This window comes from Eptesicus fuscus, chromosome 13, assembly GCF_027574615.1.
Source record: "Eptesicus fuscus isolate TK198812 chromosome 13, DD_ASM_mEF_20220401, whole genome shotgun sequence".
Classification (NCBI taxonomy): Eukaryota; Metazoa; Chordata; class Mammalia; order Chiroptera; family Vespertilionidae; genus Eptesicus; species Eptesicus fuscus.
Window position 1 is genome coordinate 64,764,136 of NC_072485.1, and position 23,164 is coordinate 64,787,299.

The window sequence follows — 23,164 nt, forward strand, 5'->3', positions numbered from 1 at the left end:
GCCAGGAGTCCCAGATTGTGAGAGGGATGTCCAACTGCTGGTTTAGGCCCGATCCCTGACAACTGGCAGTAGGACATCCTTCGAGGGTTCTCAGATTGCAGAGGGTGCAGGATGGGCTGAGGAACATGCCCCCCGCCCCCGTGCACGAATTTCCTGCACTGGGCCACTGATTAATAATAACAGTAATAAATATAATAATTTTGAGATATTATATGCTAAAAACTCTACTATACACTTAATATGTATTAACTCATTTAACCATCACTATTATTTTCTTTTTATTTCTACACCAATAAGGTGTTCAGTTAGGTTTTTGTAAGACATTTCAGACACCAGTTTGTGAGGCTAAAGCCAGTTGGTGAGAGCAACCACAGAGGGGAGGTAGCCTGGAGCTGAGGAACACCTTTGCTTTTTGGCAGAAGTTGCAAATCCATGGCTTTCTGATCAACCTCCCACTCCCCTGTCCTCTCTTATTTCTGTTTCTCTGTGTGGAGAGATCACTCTCCTGGTGACTGGGATGGCACTGTTCCTTCTGCCTAAAGTAAGCACCAGTGAGATGTTTGGGATTTTGACCTCTCCTCTGTGTTTGCTCTCACCAGTGGGCTTTATCCTCACAAACTGGTGTACTAAATTTCTTACAAAAAACTAAACACTGGTATTGGTCTTAGTAGAGATGGTGATGATGAATTTCTGGTGTGTTCTATGCAGAGGAACTTAATTAAGGCACAGAGTTGCAGACATTAAGGCCCCTGCTCAGCTGCTTTAAGAAAACTACTCTCTTGCTACTGTGGTGCCTGGGGAGGATGATCAGAATGGTCCCGGGAGTGATGTTGGTTCACAGTTTTCTCACATGCTTACTGAAGGGTTTCTTGTCATGGCTCAACAGCTTTAGAGGCACATCTTCAGTGGGGTAGTATCTAGGCATTTTGCAAAGTGTAAACACTTGGGTACCACCTTTCTTGTCACTACCAACTGGTTTTGTGACAGTAGCAGGAACTTTTTCCTTTTTCGTTTCAATCCAGGATTTAGCTACTGAATAATTCCACTTGTGCATGGCCTTTAGGAATACATAGCCAACTCCATCAAAAAATTATTAGACTTAATAAATTAATTCAGCAATGTAGCAGGATACAAAATTAATGACAAGAAATCTATGGCATTTCTATACACCAACAATGAACTTACAGAAAGAGAGACTAAAAAAGCCATCCCATTTACTATTGCACCAAAAAAATTAAGGTACCTAGGAATAAACTTATCTAAGGAGGTAAAAGACCTATACTCAGAAAACTATAGGACACTGAAAAAAGAGATAGAGGAAGACATAAACAGATGGAAGAACATACCATGTTCATGTATTGGTAGAATCAACATCATTAAAATGTCCATACTACCCAAAACAATCTATAGATTCAATGCACTCCCCATTAAAATACCAATAGCATATTTAACAGTCTTAGAAAGAACTCTCCAAAAATTCATCTGGAATATAAAAAGACCCCAAATAGCTGCAGCCATATTGAGAAAGAAGAACAAAAGTAGGTGGGATTTCAATACCAGATGTCAAGCTGTATTACAAAGCCACTGTTCTCAAAACAGCCTGGTACTGGCACAAGAACAGACATATAGATCAATGGAACAGAATAGAGAACCCAGAAATTGACCCAGACCACTATGCTCAATTAATATTCAACAAAAGAGGCATGAAAACACAATGGAGTCAAGACAGTCCCTTCAATAAATGGTGTTGGGAAAATTGGACAGATACATGCAAAAAAAAATGAAACTAGGTCCAACTTACATCATACACAAAAACAAACTCAAAATGGATAAAGGACTTAAACATAAGATGGGAAACCATAAAAATACTAGAGGAATCCACAGGCAGAGAAATCTCAGACATATGCCGAAGCAATTTCTTCACTGATACTGCTCCTAGGGCAGTGGTCTGAAAACTGCGGTTCGCGAGCCACATGCGGCTCTTTGGCCCCTTGAGTGTGGCTCTTCCACAAAATACCACGGCCTGGGCGTGTCTATTTTAAAGAAGTGGTGTTAGAGGAAGTTTAAGTTTTTAAAAATTTGGTTCTCAAAAGAAATTTCAATCGTTGTAATGTTGATATTTGGCTCTGTGAGTAATGAGTTTGCCGACCACTGTCCTAGGGCAATGGAAACTAAAGAGAAAATAAACAAATGGGACTACATCAAAATAAAAAGCTTTTTCACAGCAAAGGAAACCATCAACAAAACAACAAGTAAGCCCACTACATGGAAGAATATATTTGCCAATGTTATCACTCATAAGGGCTTAATCTCCAACATCTACAGGGAACTCATACAACTTAACAAAAGGAAGATAAACACCCCAGAGAAAAATTGGGCAACGGACCTAAATAGATACTTTTCGAAAGAAGACAGAAGGAAGGCCAAGAGGCATATGAAAACATGCTTAAAGTCACTAATCATCTGAGAGATGCAAATCAAAACGACAATGCAGTACCATCTCACACCTGTCAAAATGGCTATCATCAACAAATCAACAAATGACAACCCTAGCCCATTTGGCTCAGTGGAAGGAGTGTCGGCCTGCAGACTAAAGGGTCCCGGGTTTGATTCCAATCAAGGGCACATGCTGGGGTTGTGGGCTCAATCCCAGTGGGGTGCATGCAGGAGGCAGCCAATCAGTGATTCTCTGTCATCATTGATGTTCCTATCTCTCTCTCCCTCTCTCCCTTCCTCTTTCTGAAATCAATAAAAAAATATATTAAAGAAACAAAACAAAAAAATAACAAGTGTGGGGGAGAATGTGGAGAAAAAGGAACCCTTGTGCACTGCTGATGGAAATGCAGACTGGTGCAGCCACTGTGGAGAACAGTATGGAATTTCCTCAAAAACTAAAAATAGAACTCCCATTTGACCCAGTGATCTCACTTCTAGGAATATATCCCAAGAAAACAGAAACACCAATCAGAAAGGATATATGCACCCCTATGTTCATAGCAGCACAATTTACAATAGCTAAGATTTGGAAAGAGCCTAAGTGCCCATCAGCAGATGAGTGGATTAAAAAACTGTGGTACATATACACAATGGAATACTACACTGCAGTAAAAAAGGAGTTCTTACTATTTGCAACAGCATGGATGGAACTGGAGAGCATTATGCTAAGTGAAATAAGCCAGGCAGAGAAAGATAAATATCACACGATCTCACTCATTTATGGAATATAATGAACAACATAAACTGATGAACAAAAATAGATCCAGAGACAGAGAAACATTGATCAGACCATTAAAACTCAGAGGGAAGGTAGGGGAGGGTGGGGTAAGGGGAAGAGATCAACTAAAGGACTTGTACGCATGCATATAAGCCTAACCAATGGACACAGACAACAGGGGGGGATGAGGGCATGAGGGGGGGGATGAGAGGGTAATGGGGGAATAAGGACACATATGTAACACCTTAATCAATAAAGAAATTTTTAAAAAAAAGGAATACATAGCCGACCAGGAATATCTGCCAATTCCTCTGACCAGGACAGGGTTTCACCTCTGTGGGGCTTCCTCTTCTTACACATTGACCTTGGGGTTACCCTTCTTCACCTTGTCACCAGCATCAGCCTTCTTGGCTCCAGGTTTCTTCTTCTTAGTATCCAGCTTCTCAGCTTCTTTACCCTCCATCTTGCAAGATGGGAAAGAGACAGTAATTTTCTAAGTAGAATCTGTTTTCATTAGGAGGAATGAGTAAACCATGGATACAAGAGGCTAAGGAACTTTTCCAAGGCTACAGAGGTTGTTAGTGGTGGCACTGGGGGAATCACTGACTGCAACCTAATCACCAAAGATGCACTAGCATATTTAAAGAACATATTTGTTAACATAAATGTTTATTAAATAAAATTTCAAGGTAGTGTAAGAAAGTGAAGGGAACATTTTCAAAAAGAGAACCAGGTGCTTTCTGCCAACTTCCTCCTTCCTTGGCGTTACCGAGGACTTCAGTGTTGGTAACACCAATAGAAGGCACTGAAGAGGTCCTGGACATTAGCATAGAACCTGCTACTCTTGTCTCTTGGTGGTGGTCCCATCTGAACTTTTATGTTGCTCTCCTTCATAGTAATGGTAGAAATCTGGTGTGACTTTATTTTCTCTCCCCGAAAGGCAGTTATTTTAGAAGTGGGCAGAGTTATCTTACCTGTTACCTTCTAAGATTCAGGTTAAGGTGTGTAGATCTAGTTCCTATGGGTTCAACATTTTCTCATCCTGACTGTTTGTTGATCCTCCCTCTAGGCTAAAATACCAGTCAAGATGCTCCACTTGCAGGGTCAACAGATGCTTCAGATGCTAGAAAAATCCTTGAGGAAGAGCCTTCCTGAGTCCTTAAAGGTGAGACAATCTCAGGCAAAGAAAGGGTTGTGTATTCTTTTGATAGATGTGGGGAACAGAATGATCCTATCTAATAAAAGAGTAATATGCAAATTGACCATCACTCCAACACACAAGATGGTCTCCCCCATGCGGTCAAATATGGCTGTCCTCATGTGTACACAAGATGGCCGGCAGGGGAGGCCAGTTGTGGACGATCAGGCCAGCAGGGGATGGCAGCAGGGGAGGGCAGTTGGAAGGGACCAGGCCTGCAAGGAAGGGCAGTTATGGGTGACTGGACCAGCAGAGGAGGGCCGTTGGGAGGGACAAGGCTGCAGGGGAGGGCAATTGTGGGGGACCAGGTCTACAGGGGAGGGCAGTTAGGGGTGGCCAGGCTGGCAGGGGAGGGCAGTTAGGGGCAATCGGGGCAGCAGGGGAGCAGTTAGGCATCAATCAGGCTGGCAGGGGAGTGGTTAGTGGGTGATCAGGCTGGCAGGCAGAAACAGTTAGGGGCAATCAGGCAGGCAGGTGAGAGGTTGGGAGCCAGCAGTACTGGATTGTGAGAGGGATGTCTGGTGGGATCAGGCCTAAATAAGCAGTCGAACATCCATCATGGGGTCCCAGATTGGATACGGTGCAGGCTGGAATGAGCCCCAACACCCCCTCCCTTGCCCAATTTTGTGCACCGGTCCTCTAGTGTATTAATGAGCAGCTATTTTGTGGTGGGAATTCACTCATGCTCCACATCATTTACACTCATGTTCACATCACCTCTTTGCAAGAGAGGTATATTATGAAACTTCTTTGTACTATCTTTGCTACTTTATGTGAATAACTTAAAAGTTTAAGAAATAGCTATAGTCGATTTAGCTCAATGGATAAAGCATTGGCCTAAGGACTGAATGGTCCCTGATTCAATTCTAGTCAAGGACACCTGCCTGGGTTGTGAGCTAGATCCCCAGTTGGGGGCATGCAGGGAGGCAGCCAATCAATGATTCTCTCTCATCATTGATGTTTCTCTTTCTCTCTCCCTCTCCCTTTCTCTCTGAAATTAATAAAAATATATTTTAAAAGAAAATTTTAATAAATAAGGTTTGTTCCTCCATGTCATAGAATGCTCTGAGGTCAATAAAATTATTTTTATTTATTGGAAAAGAAACATGACTAGAATGTATTAATTCAATGGGTAAAAACATTTTAAAATCACATCTATCTGAAATTTTTATTTTGTAAATTTCTTGTGTATGTACATGAAATTAGGAAATCTATTAAAAGATGTTTTCACCCATTTAATAGTGGAAGTATAATTGACATACATTACATTAAATGTTTACTAAATCCTACAATGGAGAGTTCATGATTTTTATTCATAAATTTTATTAGTCTGAATATTTTACAATGTAAATATATTTCTAAAAGATACATTTATTGAGGCAAAACACTAAAACTTAAAATTGCTTGGCAGAAATACTCATTAGAGACCTTTCAATGATAGAATTCCAAGATTTCATAGAAATAACCATGTCTTGATCAAACAAGTTACTTTAACATCCTTTCATAATATAGGGTTGGGGAAAAGTAGTTTTACAGTTGTGAGTATGTGAAAAAGAGTTAATAAAACTATGGTAATAATCATAACCTGCATGTTTTTTCCAGATGAACAACCATGAACCTATTTTTACCAACCCTGGTATATTGACCCTCCCACTTTCTTGTAATGCTGCAGGTTTATGGGACCATCTTCCACATGAACCAGGGAAACCCTTTTAAGCTGAAGGCTCTGGTGGACAAGTGGCCTGATTTTAATACAGTAGTTGTCCGCCCTCAGGAGCAGGTAAGGTGTCAGATATGGAATGACTGTGCATCTATATTTGTACTTGCTAGGTGTTTATTTGCACCTGGCAATGTGGGAGACCTGGGCATATAGAAATGAATCCCAGGAATAGTGAACAGTCCCTGTCCTCAAAAATTGCACAGCCTGGAAGAGAATACAGATGAATCCACAGATAAATTACAGTATGGTTTGAAATGTGCAGCAACAGGAGAATTGAATGAGGTAATGATTATCAAACCACTATGCTGTATAGCTGAAACTAATCCTATGCTGTATAATAAAAGCCTAATATGCAAAATGACCGAATGGCACAATGACCAGTGGAATGACCAGTCGCTATGATGTACACTGACCAACAAGGAGCAGATGCTCAGTGCTGGAGCTGCTCCCAGCCCACAGGCCCAAGGTCAGCCAATGTGGATGCCAGCAGGGATCCCCTGATCACCACACTGGTCACCCTGCAGAGGGAGGCAACCGGCAGTGGTGGGGCAGGGGCTCAGGGATGGCTGGTGAGCGGGACAGTGCCACCCCCTGATCACCCTGCCAGTTGTTCCACAGATGGTCCCTGATCACCGGCCAGGCCTTGGAACCCTCCCCGTGCATGAATTTCATGCACCAGGCTTCTAGTATAAAATAATATTGAAAAGCAACTATAGCCGAAACCGGTTTGTCTCAGTGGATGGAGTGTCGGTCTGCGGACTGGAAGGTCCCAGGTTCGATTCTGGTCAAGGGCATGTACATTGGTTGCAGGCACATCCCCTGGTGGGGGGTGTGCAGGAGGCAGCTTATCGATGTCTCTCTCTCTCATCGATTTTTCTAGCTCTCTATCCCTCTCCCTTCTTCTCTGTGAAAAATCAATAAAATATATTTTAAAAAAATGAAAAGCAACTATAATTGGAAAATTAACTTTATTATAAAAAGAAATAACACAGATGAAAAGCCAATTAAAATTATATAGGAGACATTTTCATACTCACTCATTGTTTTAATTGGTTTTCAAGAAAGCACCTCAAATGGCATTCAGGTTATGGAGAACACCAAGCACCCTTTATTAGTTCCTTTTTTAATTTAAATTCTTCATTGTTTAAAGTATTACATAAGTCTCCTTTTTCCCCCATTGACCTCTCTCCAGCCTCCCTCTAACCCCACCACGTGCCCTTTTCCCCCCCTATCTGTGTTCATTGGTTTTGCTCATATGCATGCACATAAGTTCTTTGGTTTATCTCTTACCCCCTCACCCTCTACCTTCCCTCATAGGTTGAACAGTTTGTTTGATGCTTCTATGACTCTGGATCAATTTTGGTTTCTCAGTTTATGTTGTTCATTATATTCCATAAATGAGTGAGATCATGTGATATTTATCTTTATCTGACTGGCTTATTTCACTTAGCATAATGCTCTCCAGTTCCATCCATGCTGTTGCAAATGGTAAAAATTCCTTCTTTTTTACAGCAGCATAGTATTCCATTATTTCTTGCCTCTAGTTAATGGTAAGAGAGGCATCCAATGGAAAATTGTGTTAATGTAATATTATGTTGTAAGAAATAAGGCTGATCTTTTGTTAAATATATTAAAGCAACATTTCTCAGACTCAACATCTTTATTGGTATGAATCAAACCATAGCTTCATTTTTAACTCTTAACATTGGGGAAAATTATTTCCTATCTTTTAAAAATATCAACCTTGAAACCACATGAACTCACTTGTGCTAACTCACAACTTCTCCTTGTGATACTGCATTCCCATTGAGAGGCAAAATGGTATTTTAATCAACTGTCATCAATAAAGTCAATAAAATAGGGCAAACCCCCCAAAAAACTCAATGTAGTAGAGGTTGCAGAAAAAGAATCAGAAATGTTTACTAGTGGAAAATTTATTAAAAATTCGTGTCAATGTCCGGCGGCGCTAGACTTCAGTAGAGTTGACTGAATTCAAGGGATTAAGAAGTATAAATTGGGGGGGACGCCGCGGCGGCGACGTCCGGAACACGGCGATGGCGGTGCCTGGAGCTCGGCGGCCGCCCAGCGCCCGTCCCAGCCGCGCGGCCCTCGCGCGCCTGGTTCCGCGGGACGCGCGCACCGCGCACCGGACGGAGGCCCGGGCGCCCTTTCCCTGCACCTCCCGGCGGCGCTAGACTTCAGTAAAGTTGACTGAAATGAAGGGATTAAGAAGTACAAATTGAGAAGTTTGAAAAAGATGGCGGCGGAGGTTAAAGGCTGTTCTGTTGCCTCGCACCCAGCGAAATCGGAGGGGATGAGGTGTGGAGGTGCGTGGGTCTGGCTGGTGGCGGGGGAAAGGGGCTTTTGTTCCAAACCTAAGGGAGATTAGCTCTCCATCACCCTGAAACCCATCTTCTGGCGAACCCCGGGAGACCCAGATGCCTGCGGGGAGAGGCGGGACTCTTGCAGAGGTGCGCCCAGCAATCAGTGTTTGCTGCGCTGGAGTGCGGAACGAGGGGACTTAGATACATGGAAGGCAGAAGGACCAGACTCACAGCCATCGAGGCTCGCCACACCATGGCCTGTTGGCGCCCTGAGACCCCGCCCCGCCCTGGGACCCGCCCCGCACGTCTTGAAGACCTGCCCTGCAAGTCTTGCAGGCACACCTGCGCCCCAAGCAACGGCTTATGCATGTGGGTGGACTGCCCTCTGGCAGCGGACCAGATGATCTGCTGTTCTAGTCGGACTGCTCCAGGGCCACTCAGACAGGAGGAAGAAACTACAGTTTTTGCTGTAATCCTTGCTGAGTGCCTAAGGCAGTAGCTGATCTACACCCCATTGGAGACCCAGAAACGAGGGCATCTAGTGGTCTGTGGGAGATGACACCAGATTTCAACCACGTGCATAAGGGACACATTCAACGGGAATATTCAGTGAGCGCCAAAGCTTTGCTGCACCAAGAACCGGCCCATAAACGTATCTCCTGCACAGCAACTCTTCCTTTATAGACAAAGAGAGCCCCCCCAGTGACACCAACACCAATCAAGACTTAACTATACAAAGGAGGACCAAGATGGAGGCATAGGGCGGAAGCCTGATTGTTGCCTACCACAACAACTTTGAGACTACGACAAGAGAGCAGAGCAGACACCATCCAAGACCACCATAGGGCTGGCTGAGTAGATGCTCTACAACTAGAATAAAAGAGGGGGACGTGGGATGATGCTGATGCCGGTGACCCAAAGACCACACTTTAAGAACTACAGCTCAGGCGACACAAAAGAACTATGGCTCAGGCGATACAACAGCGGCCTGGAACGTGCTCGGCGCAGTTCCCCCGGCGGTCTCCGGCTGAGGGGACGGCTCCACTGGCAGCCAAGCTCGGACAGACGAGCCCCTATGAGACATGGGGTGGGAGACTCCGCGTTTGCTGACCTCTGAGTCCGTCAAGAATCTCAATGCCCCGGAAGCGGCCAGGTGCGCATGCTCGGCGACCGGCTACCGATGCAGACCCAAGGGCCGACACAGCGACGCCAGACTGGCCCACCGCCATGCACCGGGTGCACCGGAGCTTCGCCGAGCCGCCGCCCGACGAGTTCTGCAGCAGCCATACCGGAACTCCGGAAGGATGGCCAGGGGAATTGCTGAGGGGGGATTGACCGGCAGGAATTGGGATCGGGAAGACGGGGCCCCGCTGAGACCCGGGTGCGGGCGGGGTTGCGCGCCTCTGGGCTCGGGTGTGGTCACACGCCTCTGGGTATAAGTGAGGCCTCACGTCCCTGGGTCTAGGTGAGGCCACATGCCCCTGGGTCCAGGTGAGGCCGGACCCTGGGTCCGGGTGAGGCCAAGTGCCCCTGGACCCGGATGACGCTGGATCCCGAGCCCGGGCGAGGCCAAGCGCCCCTGGGTCAGGGAGAGCCCACACACCCCTGGGTCCAGGCGAGACCATGTGTCCCTGGATCCGGGTGAGGCCGCGTGCACCTAGGCCCGGGTGAGCCCAAGTGCCCCTGGGTCTGGGAGAGGCCAAGCGTCCCTGGGTCCGGGCGAGACCATGCGTCCCTGGATCCGGATGAGGCCTCGTGCACCTAGGCCCGGGTGAGCCCAAGTGGCCCTGGGTCTGGGAGAGGCCAAGCGTCCCTGGGTCCGGGTGAGACCATGTGTCCCTGGATCCGGGTGAGGCCTTGTGCACCTAGGCCCGGGTGAGCCCAAGTGGCCCTGGGTCTGGGAGAGGCCAAGCGTCCCTGGGTCCAGGTGATACCATGTGTCCCTGGATCTGGATGAGGCCTCGTACATCTAGGTCTGGGTGAGCCCAAGTGGCCCTGGGTCAGGGAGAGGCCAAGCGTCCCTGGGTCCGGGTGAGACCATGCGTCCCTGGATCCGGATGAGGCCTCGTGCACCTAGGCCCGGGTGAGCCCAAGTGGCCCTGGGTCTGGGAGAGGCCAAGCGTCCCTGGGTCCGGGCGAGACCATGCGTCCCAGGATCCGGGTGAGGCCTCGTGCACCTAGGCCCGGGTGAGCCCAAGTGGCCCTGGGTCGGGGAGAGGCCAAGCATCCCTGGGTCAGGGTGAGACCATGTGTCCCTGGATCCGGGTGAGGCCTCGTGTACCTAGGCCCGGGTGAGCCCAAGTGGCCCTGGGTCGGGGAGAGGCCAAGCGTCCCTGGGTCCGGGTGAGACCATGTGTCCCTGGATCCGGGTGAGGCCTCGTGCACCTAGGCCCGTGTGAGCCCAAGTGGCCCTGGGTCTGGGAGAGGCCAAGCGTCCCTGGGTCCGGGTGAGACCATGTGTCCCTGGATCCAGGTGAGGCCTCGTGCACCTAGGCCCGGGTGAGCCCAAGTGGCCCTGGGTCTGAGAGAGGCCAAGCGTCCCTGGGTCCGGGTGAGACCATGTGTCCCTGGATCCGGGTGAGGCCTCGTGCACCTAGGCCCGGGTGAGCCCAAGTAGCCCTGGGTCGGGGAGAGGCCAAGCGTCCCTGGGTCCGGGTGAGACCATATGTCCCTGGATTCGGGTGAGGCCTCGTGCACCTAGGCCCGGGTGAGCCCAAGTGGCCCTGGGTCTGGGAGAGGCCAAGCGTCCCTGGGTCCGGGTGAGACCATGTGTCCCTGGATCCGGGTGAGGCCTCGTGCACCTAGGCCCGGGTGAGCCCAAGTGGTCCTGGGTCTGGGAGAGGCCAAGCGTCCCTGGGTCCGGGTGAGGCCATGTGTCCCTGGATCCGGGTGAGGCCTCGTGCACCTAGGCCCGGGTGAGCCCAAGTGGCCCTGGGTCTGGGAGAGGCCAAGCGTCCCTGGGTCCGGGTGAGACCATGTGTCCCAGGATCCGGATGAGGCCTCGTGCACCTAGGCCCGGGTGAGCCCAAGTGGCCCTGGGTCTGGGAGAGGCCAAGCGTCCCTGGGTCCGGGTGAGACCATGCGTCCCTGGATCCGGATGAGGCCTCGTTAACCTAGGCCCGGGTGAGCCCAAGTGGCCCTGGGTCTGGGAGAGGCCAAGCATCCCTGGGTCCGGGTGAGACCATGTGTCCCAGGATCTGGGTGAGGCCTCGTGCACCTAGGCCCGGGTGAGCCCAAGTGGCCCTGGGTCGGGGAGAGGCCAAGCGTCCCTGGGTCCGGGTGAGACCATGTGTCCCTGGATCCGGGTGAGGCCTCGTGCACCTAGGCCCGGGTGAGCCCAAGTGGCCCTGGGTCGGGGAGAGGCCAAGCGTCCCTGGGTCCGGGTGAGACCATGTGTCCCTGGATCCGGGTGAGGCCTCGTGCACCTAGGCCCGGGTGAGCCCAAGTGGCCCTGGGTCGGGGAGAGGCCAAGCGTCCCTGGGTCCGGGTGAGACCATGTGTCCCTGGATCCGGGTGAGGCCTCGTGCACCTAGGCCCGGGTGAGCCCAAGTGGCCCTGGGTCTGGGAGAGGCCAAGCATCCCTGGGTCCGGGTGAGACCATGAGTCCCAGGATCCGGGTGAGGCCTCGTGCACCTAGGCCCGGGTGAGCCCAAGTGGCCCTGGGTCTGGGAGAGGCCAAGCGTCCCTGGGTCCGGGTGAGACCATGCGTCCCTGGATCCGGATGAGGCCTCGTGCACCTAGGCCCGGGTGAGCCCAAGTGGCCCTGGGTCTGGGAGTGGCCAAACATTCCTGGGTCTGGGTGAGACCATATGTCCCTGGATCCAGGTGAGGCCTTGTGCAACTAAGCCCGGGTGAGGCCACGTGCCCCTGGGTCTGGGAGAGGCCAAGCGTCACTGGGTACGGGTGAAGCCAGATCCTGGGTCCGGGTGAGGCCGTGCGCCCCTGGATCCATCCGGGTGAGGCTGGGTCCCAGGCCCGGGTGAGACCACGCGCCCCTTGGGTATGGGTGAGGCCACGTGCCCCTTAGTCCGGGTGACGCCGTGCCCCTGGGTTCGGCCGAGACCAAACCAGAGGGAGTCGGACCTCCATTACCACCATTTGTCCACCATCCAGAGCTGAGGGGTCAGTGCTGACATGTACACATAAGGAACTACTGGACATTGAAATTGGGTCTCAAAAGAACTGTTGGTCCAGGGCGAAGCTCGCTACAGATTGATTCATTTGCCTGTCAGCATAACTATTATTGCTCGTCTCACATTCAGTTCTTATTAGTATATATCTAGTGACATTTGATCTCATTCATCTAGAGGAAATGATGAACAACATAGACTGAGGAACAAGAACAGAACCAGAATCAAGGAGGCATCGATCGGACTATCGGGCCTCAGAGGGAGGATAGGGGAGGGTAGGGGGAGGGTGGGGGGGAGGGGGAGAGTTCAACCAAAGGACCTGTATGCATGCATATAAGCCTATCCAACGGTTAAGTTCAACAGGGGATTGGGGCATGCGTGGGGAGAGGGGTGGGATGGGAATGGGGGGATGAGGACAAATATGTGACACCTTAATCAATAAAGAAATTAAAAAAAAAAATTCGTGTCAAGGATAAATAAGATTTTTTTTTTAATAGAGGGTCAGGACAAGACTTCATCCAAAGCAAACAAATTACAAATTGTGAGACGTAATGTCTAAAACAACACAGAGAATTAGGGAACTTTAAGAGCAAAATGACATGGTAGTAGTTGTTGGTTACATATAGTGATAATTTAAAAAAATTAATGAAATTAAATAGTTAAAATATTTCAAAAGTAAAAATCCTATATAAGAAATTGGGGAACCAAGATGGTGACAAAGGTAAAGAAACTAAACTGCCGTCTTGCACAACAATTTCAAAACTACAACTAAAAGACAAAACGTCTACCACCCAGAACCACGGGAAAGCTGGCTGAGTGGGAGATTTACAACTAGGAAGAGAAAGGAGCACAAATTCTGAAAAGCTGAGGTACTGTGGCACGTGAATCGGGCTGGTGGTGGGCGACTGGGCGTGGCTTTTTTTTCAACCTGAAGGGAGACAAGCTCACGATCACTCTGAAATCCAGTTTCTGGGGACACGCGGAAGACCCAGACTCCTACGGGGAGAAGCTGGACTCTCGGCCATCGGGTCAGAAAGTGAAAGTGACTTTTTTGCAGAGGTGCACTCAGCAATCATTGTTTACTGCGCTGGAGCGCGGGACATGGGGACTTGGAAATGCGGAAAGGCAGAGATGGCTGATGGCAGCCATCGCCGTTTGCCACGCCCTAGCCTAGTGATGCCCTGAGACCCCGCCCCGCCCTGAGACCCCGCCCCGCACATTCTACAAACCTGCCCAGGCTCCACACAGTGGCTTTTGCATATAAATGGCCTGTTCTGTGGCAGCTTAACCAAATAAACTGCAGCTCCAGTCAGACTGCTCCAAAACTGCCCAAGCAAAGAGGAGAAAACTGTAGTTCTTGCTGTAGCTCCTGCTGGATGGCTTCAGACAGTAGCTGGCCTGCACTCCATTGGAGATCCAGAAACTAGGACATCTAGTGGTCGGTGTGAGACGACACCAGATTTCAACCACTCTCATAAGGGACACATTCAAGAGGCAGACTCAGTGAGCACCAAAGCCCTACTGGAACAAGTCCTGCCCCATAAACGTGTCTCCAGCACAGCAATTCTTCCATTATAGACACAGCAGGTCCTCACAGCCAATTGGCCTGGAGGTCAATTCCTCCCAATGATACCAACAACAATCAAGACTTAACTACAACAAGGCTGTACACACAGTCCACAAAGTGGTACACCAAGAGTGTCCACCTCAGGTAACTGGGAGGCTGACCGATTGAACCAATAGGACACCTAGTACACAAAGCTACCCTACCAACTCAGGGAAGCAGTGAAAATGAGGAGGCAAGGAAACAAATCACAAATGAAAGAAATGGAGGAGAACAAATGAATAGACATAGAGTTCAAAACCACAGTTATAAGGTTTATCAAGAATTTCTGGGAAAAGGCCAATAAATTTAATGAGACCCTCAAGGATATGATAAAGGACCAACTAGAAATTAAACATACACTGACTGAAATAAAAAATATTACACAGAGACCCAACAGCAGACTAGAGGAACGCAAGAATCAAGTCAAAGATTTGGAATACAAAGAGGCAAAGGACACTCCTTCAGAGTAGCAAGAAGAGAAGAGAATTCAGAAAGTTGAAGATAGTGTAAGAAGCCTCTGGGACAACTTCAAGCATATCAACATCGGAATTATGGGGGTGCCAGAAGGAGAGAGAGAGCAAGACGCTGAAAACCTATTTGAAGAAATAATGACTGAAAACTTCCCCCACCAGGTGAAAGAAATAGACTTACAAGTCCAGGAAGCACACAGAACCCCGAACAAAAGGAATCCAAAGAGGACCACACCAAGACACATCATAATTAAAATGCCAAGGACAAAAGACAAAGAGAGAATCTTACAAGCAGCAAGAGAAAACAGTTAGTTACCTACAAGGGAGCACCCATACGATTATCAGCTGATTTCTCAATAGAAACTATTTCTGGCAAGACGGGAGTGGCAAGAAATATTCAAAGTAATGAATAGCAAGAACCTACAACCAAGACTACTCTACCCAGCAAAGTTATCATTCAGAATTGAAGGGCAGATAAATAGCTTCACAGATAAGAAAAAGCTAAAGGAGTTCATCACCACCAAACCATTATTATATGAAATGCTGAAAGGTATTCTTTAAAAAGAGGAAAAAGAAGAAAAAAGTAAAGATAAAAATTATGAACAACAAATACATATCTATCAACAAGTGAGTCTAAAAGTCAAGTGAATTAAAAATCTGAGGAACAGAATAAACTGGTGAACATAATAGAATCAGAGGCATAGAATGGGAGTGGATTGATAATTCTCAGGGGGAAAGGGGTGTCTGTGTGGGGGGTATGAGAAGAGACTGGACAAAAATCATACACCTATGGAAAAGGACAGCGGGGGGTGGGTAAGAGCAGAGGGGGGTTGGGAACCAGGTGGAGGGGAGATATGCGGGGGGGGGGGGAAGGATAAACAATTGTAATAATCTGAACAATAAAGATTTATTAAATTAAAAAAACCCTATATAATAAAAGCCTAATATGCTAAGTGTCTGGTCATCTGGTCATCCGTTCAACCAATCAAAGTGTAATATACTAATGATATGCTAAGGCTGCCCAACTACTCACTATGGCCTGTACTGACCACAAGGGGGCTGATGCTCCAACCAGTAGGTTAGCTTGCTACTGTGGTCCGGCCTATTGGGATGAGTGAAATGGGCCAGACATGCCCTGGAGTGTTCCCTCAGTTCCTTGCCAGATGGCCAAACTCCTGTGTCCCTCTCTGGCCCTAATTGTGCACCGGTGGGGTCCCTTGGCCTGGCCTGTGTCCTCTTGAAATCCGGGACCCCTCAGGGGATGTTGGAGAGCCAGTTTTTGCCCAATCCCACAGGCCAAGCACAGGGACATCACTGGTGCATGAATTTGTGCACCGGGCCTTTAGTTTACTAACATTAAAATATTAAACTTGCATATAACTTTTATAGAAGTAAAATTGGTAAAAAAAATATTTCACCAAATCAAATAATTTGAAAAAAGGACTGTATTATTAAAAAAAAACCTTAATGAGAAGTACTATTTGAGCTACTTTCAAAAATATAGTTTTAAAAATAAGGTTTTCCATCTTACGAGAGATAATTGACATATAAGACTGTGTATATTTAAGATGTGCAATGTGTATATTTGAAACAACATGTATTGCAAAATTATCATTTCCATGATTGTAGTTGACACCTCCATCATGTTACATATGACTATTTTCTTTTTGTGGTGAAAATATTTAAGATTTTCTCTCTTAGCAGTTTTCAAGAATATATAATAGAGTATTACTAACTACAATCACCATGATGTACATGTAATCCTCAGAAATTATTCATCTTAAAACATTTTTCTGTTCCAGCTTTCATAGGTGGGTATTCTAAGTCCGTTACCTCCATTAATTTTGATAGAGACATGTTCACAGCTCACATTTTGTAGAAATCTTTGGTCTACAGCAAGATTTATACATTTGGCAAAAGATGTTCACTGTTGGTTTACTCTCTACTTGAGTTTTGTAAATGTTAGCTAAATACTTTATTTGATTTCAGTTTTGAAAATGTTGCATCTTTACTTAGAAAATCATTATTGATGTTTAGAAAGTTCTGATAATTGCATCTGCCTGTTCCTAAGAATTTGCATAGCATGATAGAATGTGAACATTTCCCTAATCTTATTTGTTTAAAAATCATAAGAAAACACAAAGTATCTTTGTTTTTGTTTTGTTTTGCTTTGGATTTTTTGTTTTTTGTTTTTTTGTTTGTTTATTGAAGGCTTTTGAGCTAACACATTTACTACCAGAGAATAAACATGTACAAAAAACATTTTACTAAAAGTCTGACTGTCCTGTGCTTTTTGAAAGAAATGATAAATTCTAAATGGGTCATTTTTATTAGAAATTTTAAAGCAAGATCTGAGTTCAGAATAGTTTTATTCAGGAAATTTTTAAATATGATTTTAATAAGGAAGTCCTTGACTTAACTTCATAACATAAACAATTCCTCAATAAAGCAATACACCAACAAAACACCTGATATTTAAAAATATCAGAGCATGTTTAAGTCCTTTATCCATTTTGAGTTTATTTTTGTGTATGGTGTAAGTTTGTGGTCTAGTTTCACATAAGACAGAAAACCATAAAAATACTAGAGGCATCCACAAGCAGAGAAATCTCAGACATAAGCAAAAGCAATTTCTTCACTGATACTGCTCCTAGGGCAATGGAAACTAAAGAAAAAATAAATATATGGGACTATATCAAAATAAAAAGCTTTTGCACAGCAAAATAAACCATCAACAAAACAACAAGAAAGCCCACTGTATGGGAGAACACATTTGCAAATGTTATCACTGATAAAGGTTTAATCTCCAACATTTACAGGGAACTCATACAACTTAAAAGGAAAATAAATAATCCAATAAAAAATGGGCAATGGACCTAAATAGATACTTTTCGAAAGAAGACAGAAGGAAGACCAGGAGACATATGAAAACATGCTCAAAGCCACTAATTATCCAAGGGATGCAAAACAAAACGACAATGCGGTACCATCTCATACCTGTCAGAATGGCTATCATCAACGAATCAATAAATGACAAGTGGTGGCAAGGATGCGAAGAAAAAGGAACCCTTGTGCACTGCTGGTGGGAATGTAGACTGGTGCAGCCACTGTAGAGAACAGTATGGAGTTTCCTCAAACTAAAAATGGAACTCCCATTTGACTCAGTAATCCCACTTCCAGGACTATATCCCAAGAAACTAGAAACATCAATCAGAAAGACTATATGCACCCCTATGTTCACAGCAGCACAATTCACCATAGCTAAGATTTGGAAACAGTCTAAATGCCCATCAGCAGATGAGTGGATTAGAAAACTATGGTATATCTACACAATGGAATACTACACTGCTATAAAAAAAGGAATTCTTACCATTTGCAGCAGCATGGATGGAACTGGAGAGCATTATGTTAAGTAAAATAAGCCAGGCAATAAAAGAAAAATACCACATGATTTCACTCATTTATGGAAAATAAAGAACATTATAACCTGAGGAACAAAAAGGTAGATACAGAGGCAGTAATGCACCGAACAAACTATCAAATTACAGAGGGAAGGCTGGGGAGTGTTGGGGAGGGCGGGGAAGAGATCAACCAAAGGATTTGTATGCATGCATATAAGCACAACCAATGGACACAAGACACTGGGGGGGTGGGGGTGGGATGAGGGCATGCGAGAGAGGGTAGGGGAGGCAGGGGGAAGGTCAATGGGAGGGAAAAAGGAGATATATGTACTACTATATGTAATACTTTAAACAAGAAAAAATATATATGAGAGCATAATGGAACTGACCACCGGTATGGCAATCACAAAATACAAATATTTTGGTTGATTCTGCATTTCCCAATGCAAACAGGAAATGGTGGATGACCTTGATCACTACACAAATACTTACCAAATCTACTCCAACGATCTCAAGAACTGTCAGGAATTGCTTGGCTCACCAGAAGTCATCAATTGGAAACAGCATTTGCAGATCCAAAGTAAGTAAGAGGAATGGGAAGTGTGCTGACTCACTTCTCTCTCCTGACAATTTCCCTTATGATTCATGTCTTTCTCCATACTTCAGACCCTCAGCCTGCTATCAGTTTGTTACTCAGTTGTGAATATACCTGTAATGGGGAAAAGCACCCTCAAAGCTTGCAAAAAAAATGGGTTTCATATAGGAAACATAATATAATTGTTTGATAGCCATGAATTTAATTTGCCCACATATCTAGAATCCCTTAGGTTGATTGAGTGCCAGGACAGAGCTTCCCTTAGGGCCTTACATGCCAGGAATAAGAATGACAACTCATGACATAAAGCACCTCCTAGATCTGTGGTCTGCAAACTGCGGCTCGCGAGCCACATGCGGCTCTTTGGCCCCTTGAGTGTGGCTCTTCCACAAAATACCACAGCCTGGGCGAGTCTATTTTGAAGAAGTGGCGTTAGAAGTTTAAGTTTAAAGAATTTGGCTCTCAAAAGAAATTTCAATGGATGTACTCTTGATATTTGGCTCTGTTGACTAATGTGTTTGCTGACTAATGTCCTAGATCATTAAGGAAACCATCATGGTTATGAGCATGCCATCCAGAATCATACTCCCTAGGATGGCATTTGTCTGTTACTTGCTATATCATCCTAGCCACATGACTTACTCTCCCTGAGGTCATATATAATAATGAGGATAATGGTAGCTAAAACACAGGGGTTTTGAAAAGATTAGATAACATGTTGAACAGGAATTGCTTAGCACAATAGCTGGCTGTGTCAATTAACTTGGACTGCATAGCAAACCTCATAATTCTGTGAATCAACATTTGGGCTGGGTTTTGCAAGGCAGTTCTTCTGCTGGTTTCATCAGGATTTCCTCTTGCAGCTGTAGGGTGTTAATGGATGGACTATGTGCTGGTTGCTCTAGTATGGCCTCACTCACATGCCTGAATGACGGTTCTGGCTATTGGTGCTGGCCACCTTGGTGACAGCATGATAGAAGTACAAGTCCTCAGCTGACTAGCCTAATCCTATCCATATAGTGTTGGTCTCAAGGAAATCAGAAGCACAAAGAAAGCCCAGATTGCAAGCCCCCTTTAGCTTCTCCAAGCATCAAATTTACTCTTTTCCATTGGCAAAAGCATGTCACATGGCCAGGGTCAGATGCAGTGCAGGAGGAGACTATTCCAGGGAAAAGATACAAAGAGATAAGGGCAAATTGTGGGTCATTCCTGCAACAATCTGCCATACTATGAACAGAGTAAGCACACAGATTTGTTGGCTACTATTGTTTTTATAATGCATCTCCTGTGATTATCAAAACAATACAGTCATGTAGCACAGAAAACTTGATTCCTATCTTGGCATTACCATGAATGGCATGACCATGGTTGTGAATGAAACTCTGAGCATGTTCATTGCATAAATCCTGACTACGTGAGTCCCATCAACAGCCAGCAGCACCAATCCAGAACCTAGGTTTTTGGATCTTAAGTGGTAGACATGTGTCCCTCCACTGGACAGCTTCTCCATAAACTGCACTGAAATAATTGCATGTCTCCTTAAAATCCCATCTAGGTTCCCAGTCCAACCTGAATGAGGTGATACAAAATCTCGCAGCCAGGAAATCCTTCAAAGTCAAGCACACACAGTGCTTTATCTTTGTGATGCTTGATACTGTAAAGAAACTGATTCCTTCCCTGTTGGATGTAAAGAACTTACCACCTGGTGGTGGCAAACCCAAGGCCATGTAAGTTTCATAAAAGTTACTGCAGTACTTACACCTCCTATTCCTGAAATAGCCTCCCAACTTCTCTTTCTGCTTTTACTCCTGCCTCCCTATGGTCAGTATTCTTCAAAGCAGCCCAAATCATCGTTATTCAGAAATGTATTATGGAGAATAGGGATAACAACAAATATAATAAGTACTCATGGACTTTACTTTTCTCTTGAAACCTCCATAGCAATCAAGAGATGCTTAAACTCTCATCCCTGGATGTTACCCACGCTGCCATGGTGAATAAATTCTGGCATTTTGGTGGCAATGAGAGGAGCCAGAGATTCATCGAGCGCTGTATACAGACCTTCCCCACATTCTGTCTGCTGGGGCCTGAGGGGAACCCTGTGTGCTGGAACCTGATGGACCAGACAGGAGAGATACGGATGGCAGGCACCCTGCCTGAGTACAGGAATCAGGGCCTCATCACCTATGTCATCTATAAGCAGACCCAGGCTCTTAACAACCTCGGCTTTCCCATATATTCTCACGTTGACAAGAATCTCAAAATTATGCAGAAAATGAGTTATAATCTGCATCATATCCACATGCCCTGTACCTGGAACCAGTGGAACTGTGTGCCTCTGTGACTCCATCCTACAAACAAGTATCAGATGGGCCCCAACATGTGGCTGGGGCAATGGATGGGTGGGCAGAGAGAAAGAATAAATTGTACATAATTGTAATTATCAGTAAAGTAGTGGGCTCTGGGGAGGCAGTGTGAATGTTCAATACCATGTTCCCTGCACTCAAGTCAATGCTGGCTCCCCATAGATGTCTCAGATTGACGCAGCCCCAGGCACTCCACATGGTTTAGTTCCCCACACTTCCAGGCATCTCCATGACTCTCTCATCAGCTGCATGTTGCCTGTAATGGCTTCTCCTGGAACTCATAATGTGTAGATGTATAGAGCCTTGTCAGATTTTTCAGGGAGAGGTATAGCTTCTCAGCATTATGACTTATTCTTCTCTCTTTCTATGGTCTTTCTCTTAATAATCAGCAAGTGGTCTCTGCTCAGTAGGTCTGTAGAGATCATCCTCTCCTCTGATTGCTGCTTTCTCGATACATTAAAGGATTATACATAAATATGTATGAAATACTAGGTTAAAAGTAGTGTACATGATATGGCAGGGAGAGTTTTGAAGAAAAAGACTAACTTATATTAGCTTGTCCTCTCTTCACTCCCACACCAAGGAAAATGATTCAATGTTGCTTCTAAAAGCAGAGCTTTCTAAATCCACCCAAACCCCAAACAATAAAGAGATTTTGTGGTTGATTGTACAAGTTGAAGTAAAGTGGTTCATGATGGGAAGAGCCTGGGTTGGGTTTATGGAGAGTGGGAAGAACCAGACCCAGGGAGGTGGCTATTTATTGAGAAGAGAGAATTTTAGGGGGAGAGCAGTACATCATGGGTACCTACTGTTTCACTTGACCTTGGCACATTGTTTCAGGATGCCTAAATTCTATGCAGTTCAGACAATAGTCTCATGGGAAAATCTGGTTGGTGGTGTGGAGCAATTTTTGTCCTGGTTTGATCAGGGTAGTTGGGAGAGTTTCCTGCGCCAACATTTCAACAGGAACAGCACTACACCTTGGCACTGGGCAACAAAGAGAGCACTGGACTGAAGACAGTCACCTGGACTAAGAACCTGTGTGCTTGTGGTCCATCTACAACTAGAATTAGGCTGTGGAATTGAGGATGAAGGCCCCACAAACAGAGAAACCAGTGTGTGAGGTTTAATTTCTTGTCCCCTCAAAAGAGTGGAGGCTCAGTTTAGAGAAGGGATTCTCAACCTTGGAACAATGGGCATTATAGGGTGGACACTTCTTTGTTATAGGGCCATCCTGTGCATTTATAGGATATGGAGCAGGATCCCTGCCCACTACCCACTGGATGTCAGTAACATTTTCCATTCCAGTTATGACAACTAAAAATGTCTCCAGCTCTTGATAACCTCCTCTGGTGGCAAAATCAACTTCAGTTGAGAGCCACTGGTTTAGCAGTTGAAGTTCTCCCACTTGAGAATACATCTGAATCATTTTGGGGGATTGTTAATACAGATAGTGGGCCTCACCCTTAGATTTTCTGATTCAGTAGATTTGGGGTAGAGTCCCAGATTTACATTTCTAACATGTTTCCTGATGCTGCTGGTCCAGGAGCCATAGAACTATAGATGAAAATTAGTATCGAACACTTCTTATATATATTGTTTTATCTTAGTATTTATAATGTAAAATTTTTTGAAATCTATTTTTATTGATTTTGGAAAGCAAGGGACAGGGAGGGAGAGATAGAAACATCAGTGATGAGATAGAATCATTGATCGGCTGCTTCCTGCATGCCCCCTACTGAGGATTGAGATTGCAACCTGCGCATGTGCCCTTGACCGGAATTGAACCCGGGACCCTTTAGTCCCCAGGTTGACACTCTATCCATTGAACCAAACTAGCTAGGGCAATGTAAATTTTTTTCTAATTGATATGTCATATTTCATAAAATTATTTTTTTCAATTAAATAGACCTTCAATATTTTATATTCACTGCAGCTATATATTACTAGAGGCCCTGCACACAAAAATTTGTGCACTTTGGGGTCACTTAGCCCGGCCTGCGCCCTCTCACAGTCCGGGACCCTTCTGGGGATGTCTGACTGCAGCTTAGGCCCTTTCCCTTGCGGCCGCCTCTGTGGAAAGGGAGGTGCCAGGACCAGGTCTGCGCCAGCATCTCTGCAGAAGTGGGGGGTGGGAGGT

The 23,164-nt window shown here is 45.7% G+C and overlaps 1 protein-coding gene and 1 pseudogene across 1 annotated transcript; one reads left to right on the forward strand and one right to left on the reverse strand.

Annotated features, from left to right (window-relative positions):
* Positions 1–267: 267 nt before the first annotated feature.
* LOC103304885 (60S ribosomal protein L6-like) lies at positions 268–3,677 on the reverse strand (annotated as a pseudogene).
* A 624-nt stretch (positions 3,678–4,301) lies between these two features.
* LOC103292757 (glycine N-acyltransferase-like) lies at positions 4,302–21,002 on the forward strand. The gene is made up of 5 exons (XM_054725355.1): positions 4,302–4,379; positions 6,085–6,192; positions 18,517–18,643; positions 20,214–20,385; positions 20,600–21,002. Exons 1-5 carry the CDS (start codon positions 4,302–4,304, stop codon positions 21,000–21,002), a joined length of 888 nt encoding a protein of 295 aa, XP_054581330.1.
* Positions 21,003–23,164: the final 2,162 nt, after the last annotated feature.

Coding starts and splice junctions, on each gene's coding strand:
- LOC103292757 (XM_054725355.1), top strand. CDS start 4,302: ATGCTCCACTTGCAGGGTCAACAGATGCTTCAGATGCTAGAAAAATCC. Junction 4,380..6,084: donor GCCTTCCTGAGTCCTTAAAG/GTGAGACAATCT, acceptor GTAATGCTGCAG/GTTTATGGGACCATCTTCCA. Junction 6,193..18,516: donor TTGTCCGCCCTCAGGAGCAG/GTAAGGTGTCAG, acceptor CAATGCAAACAG/GAAATGGTGGATGACCTTGA.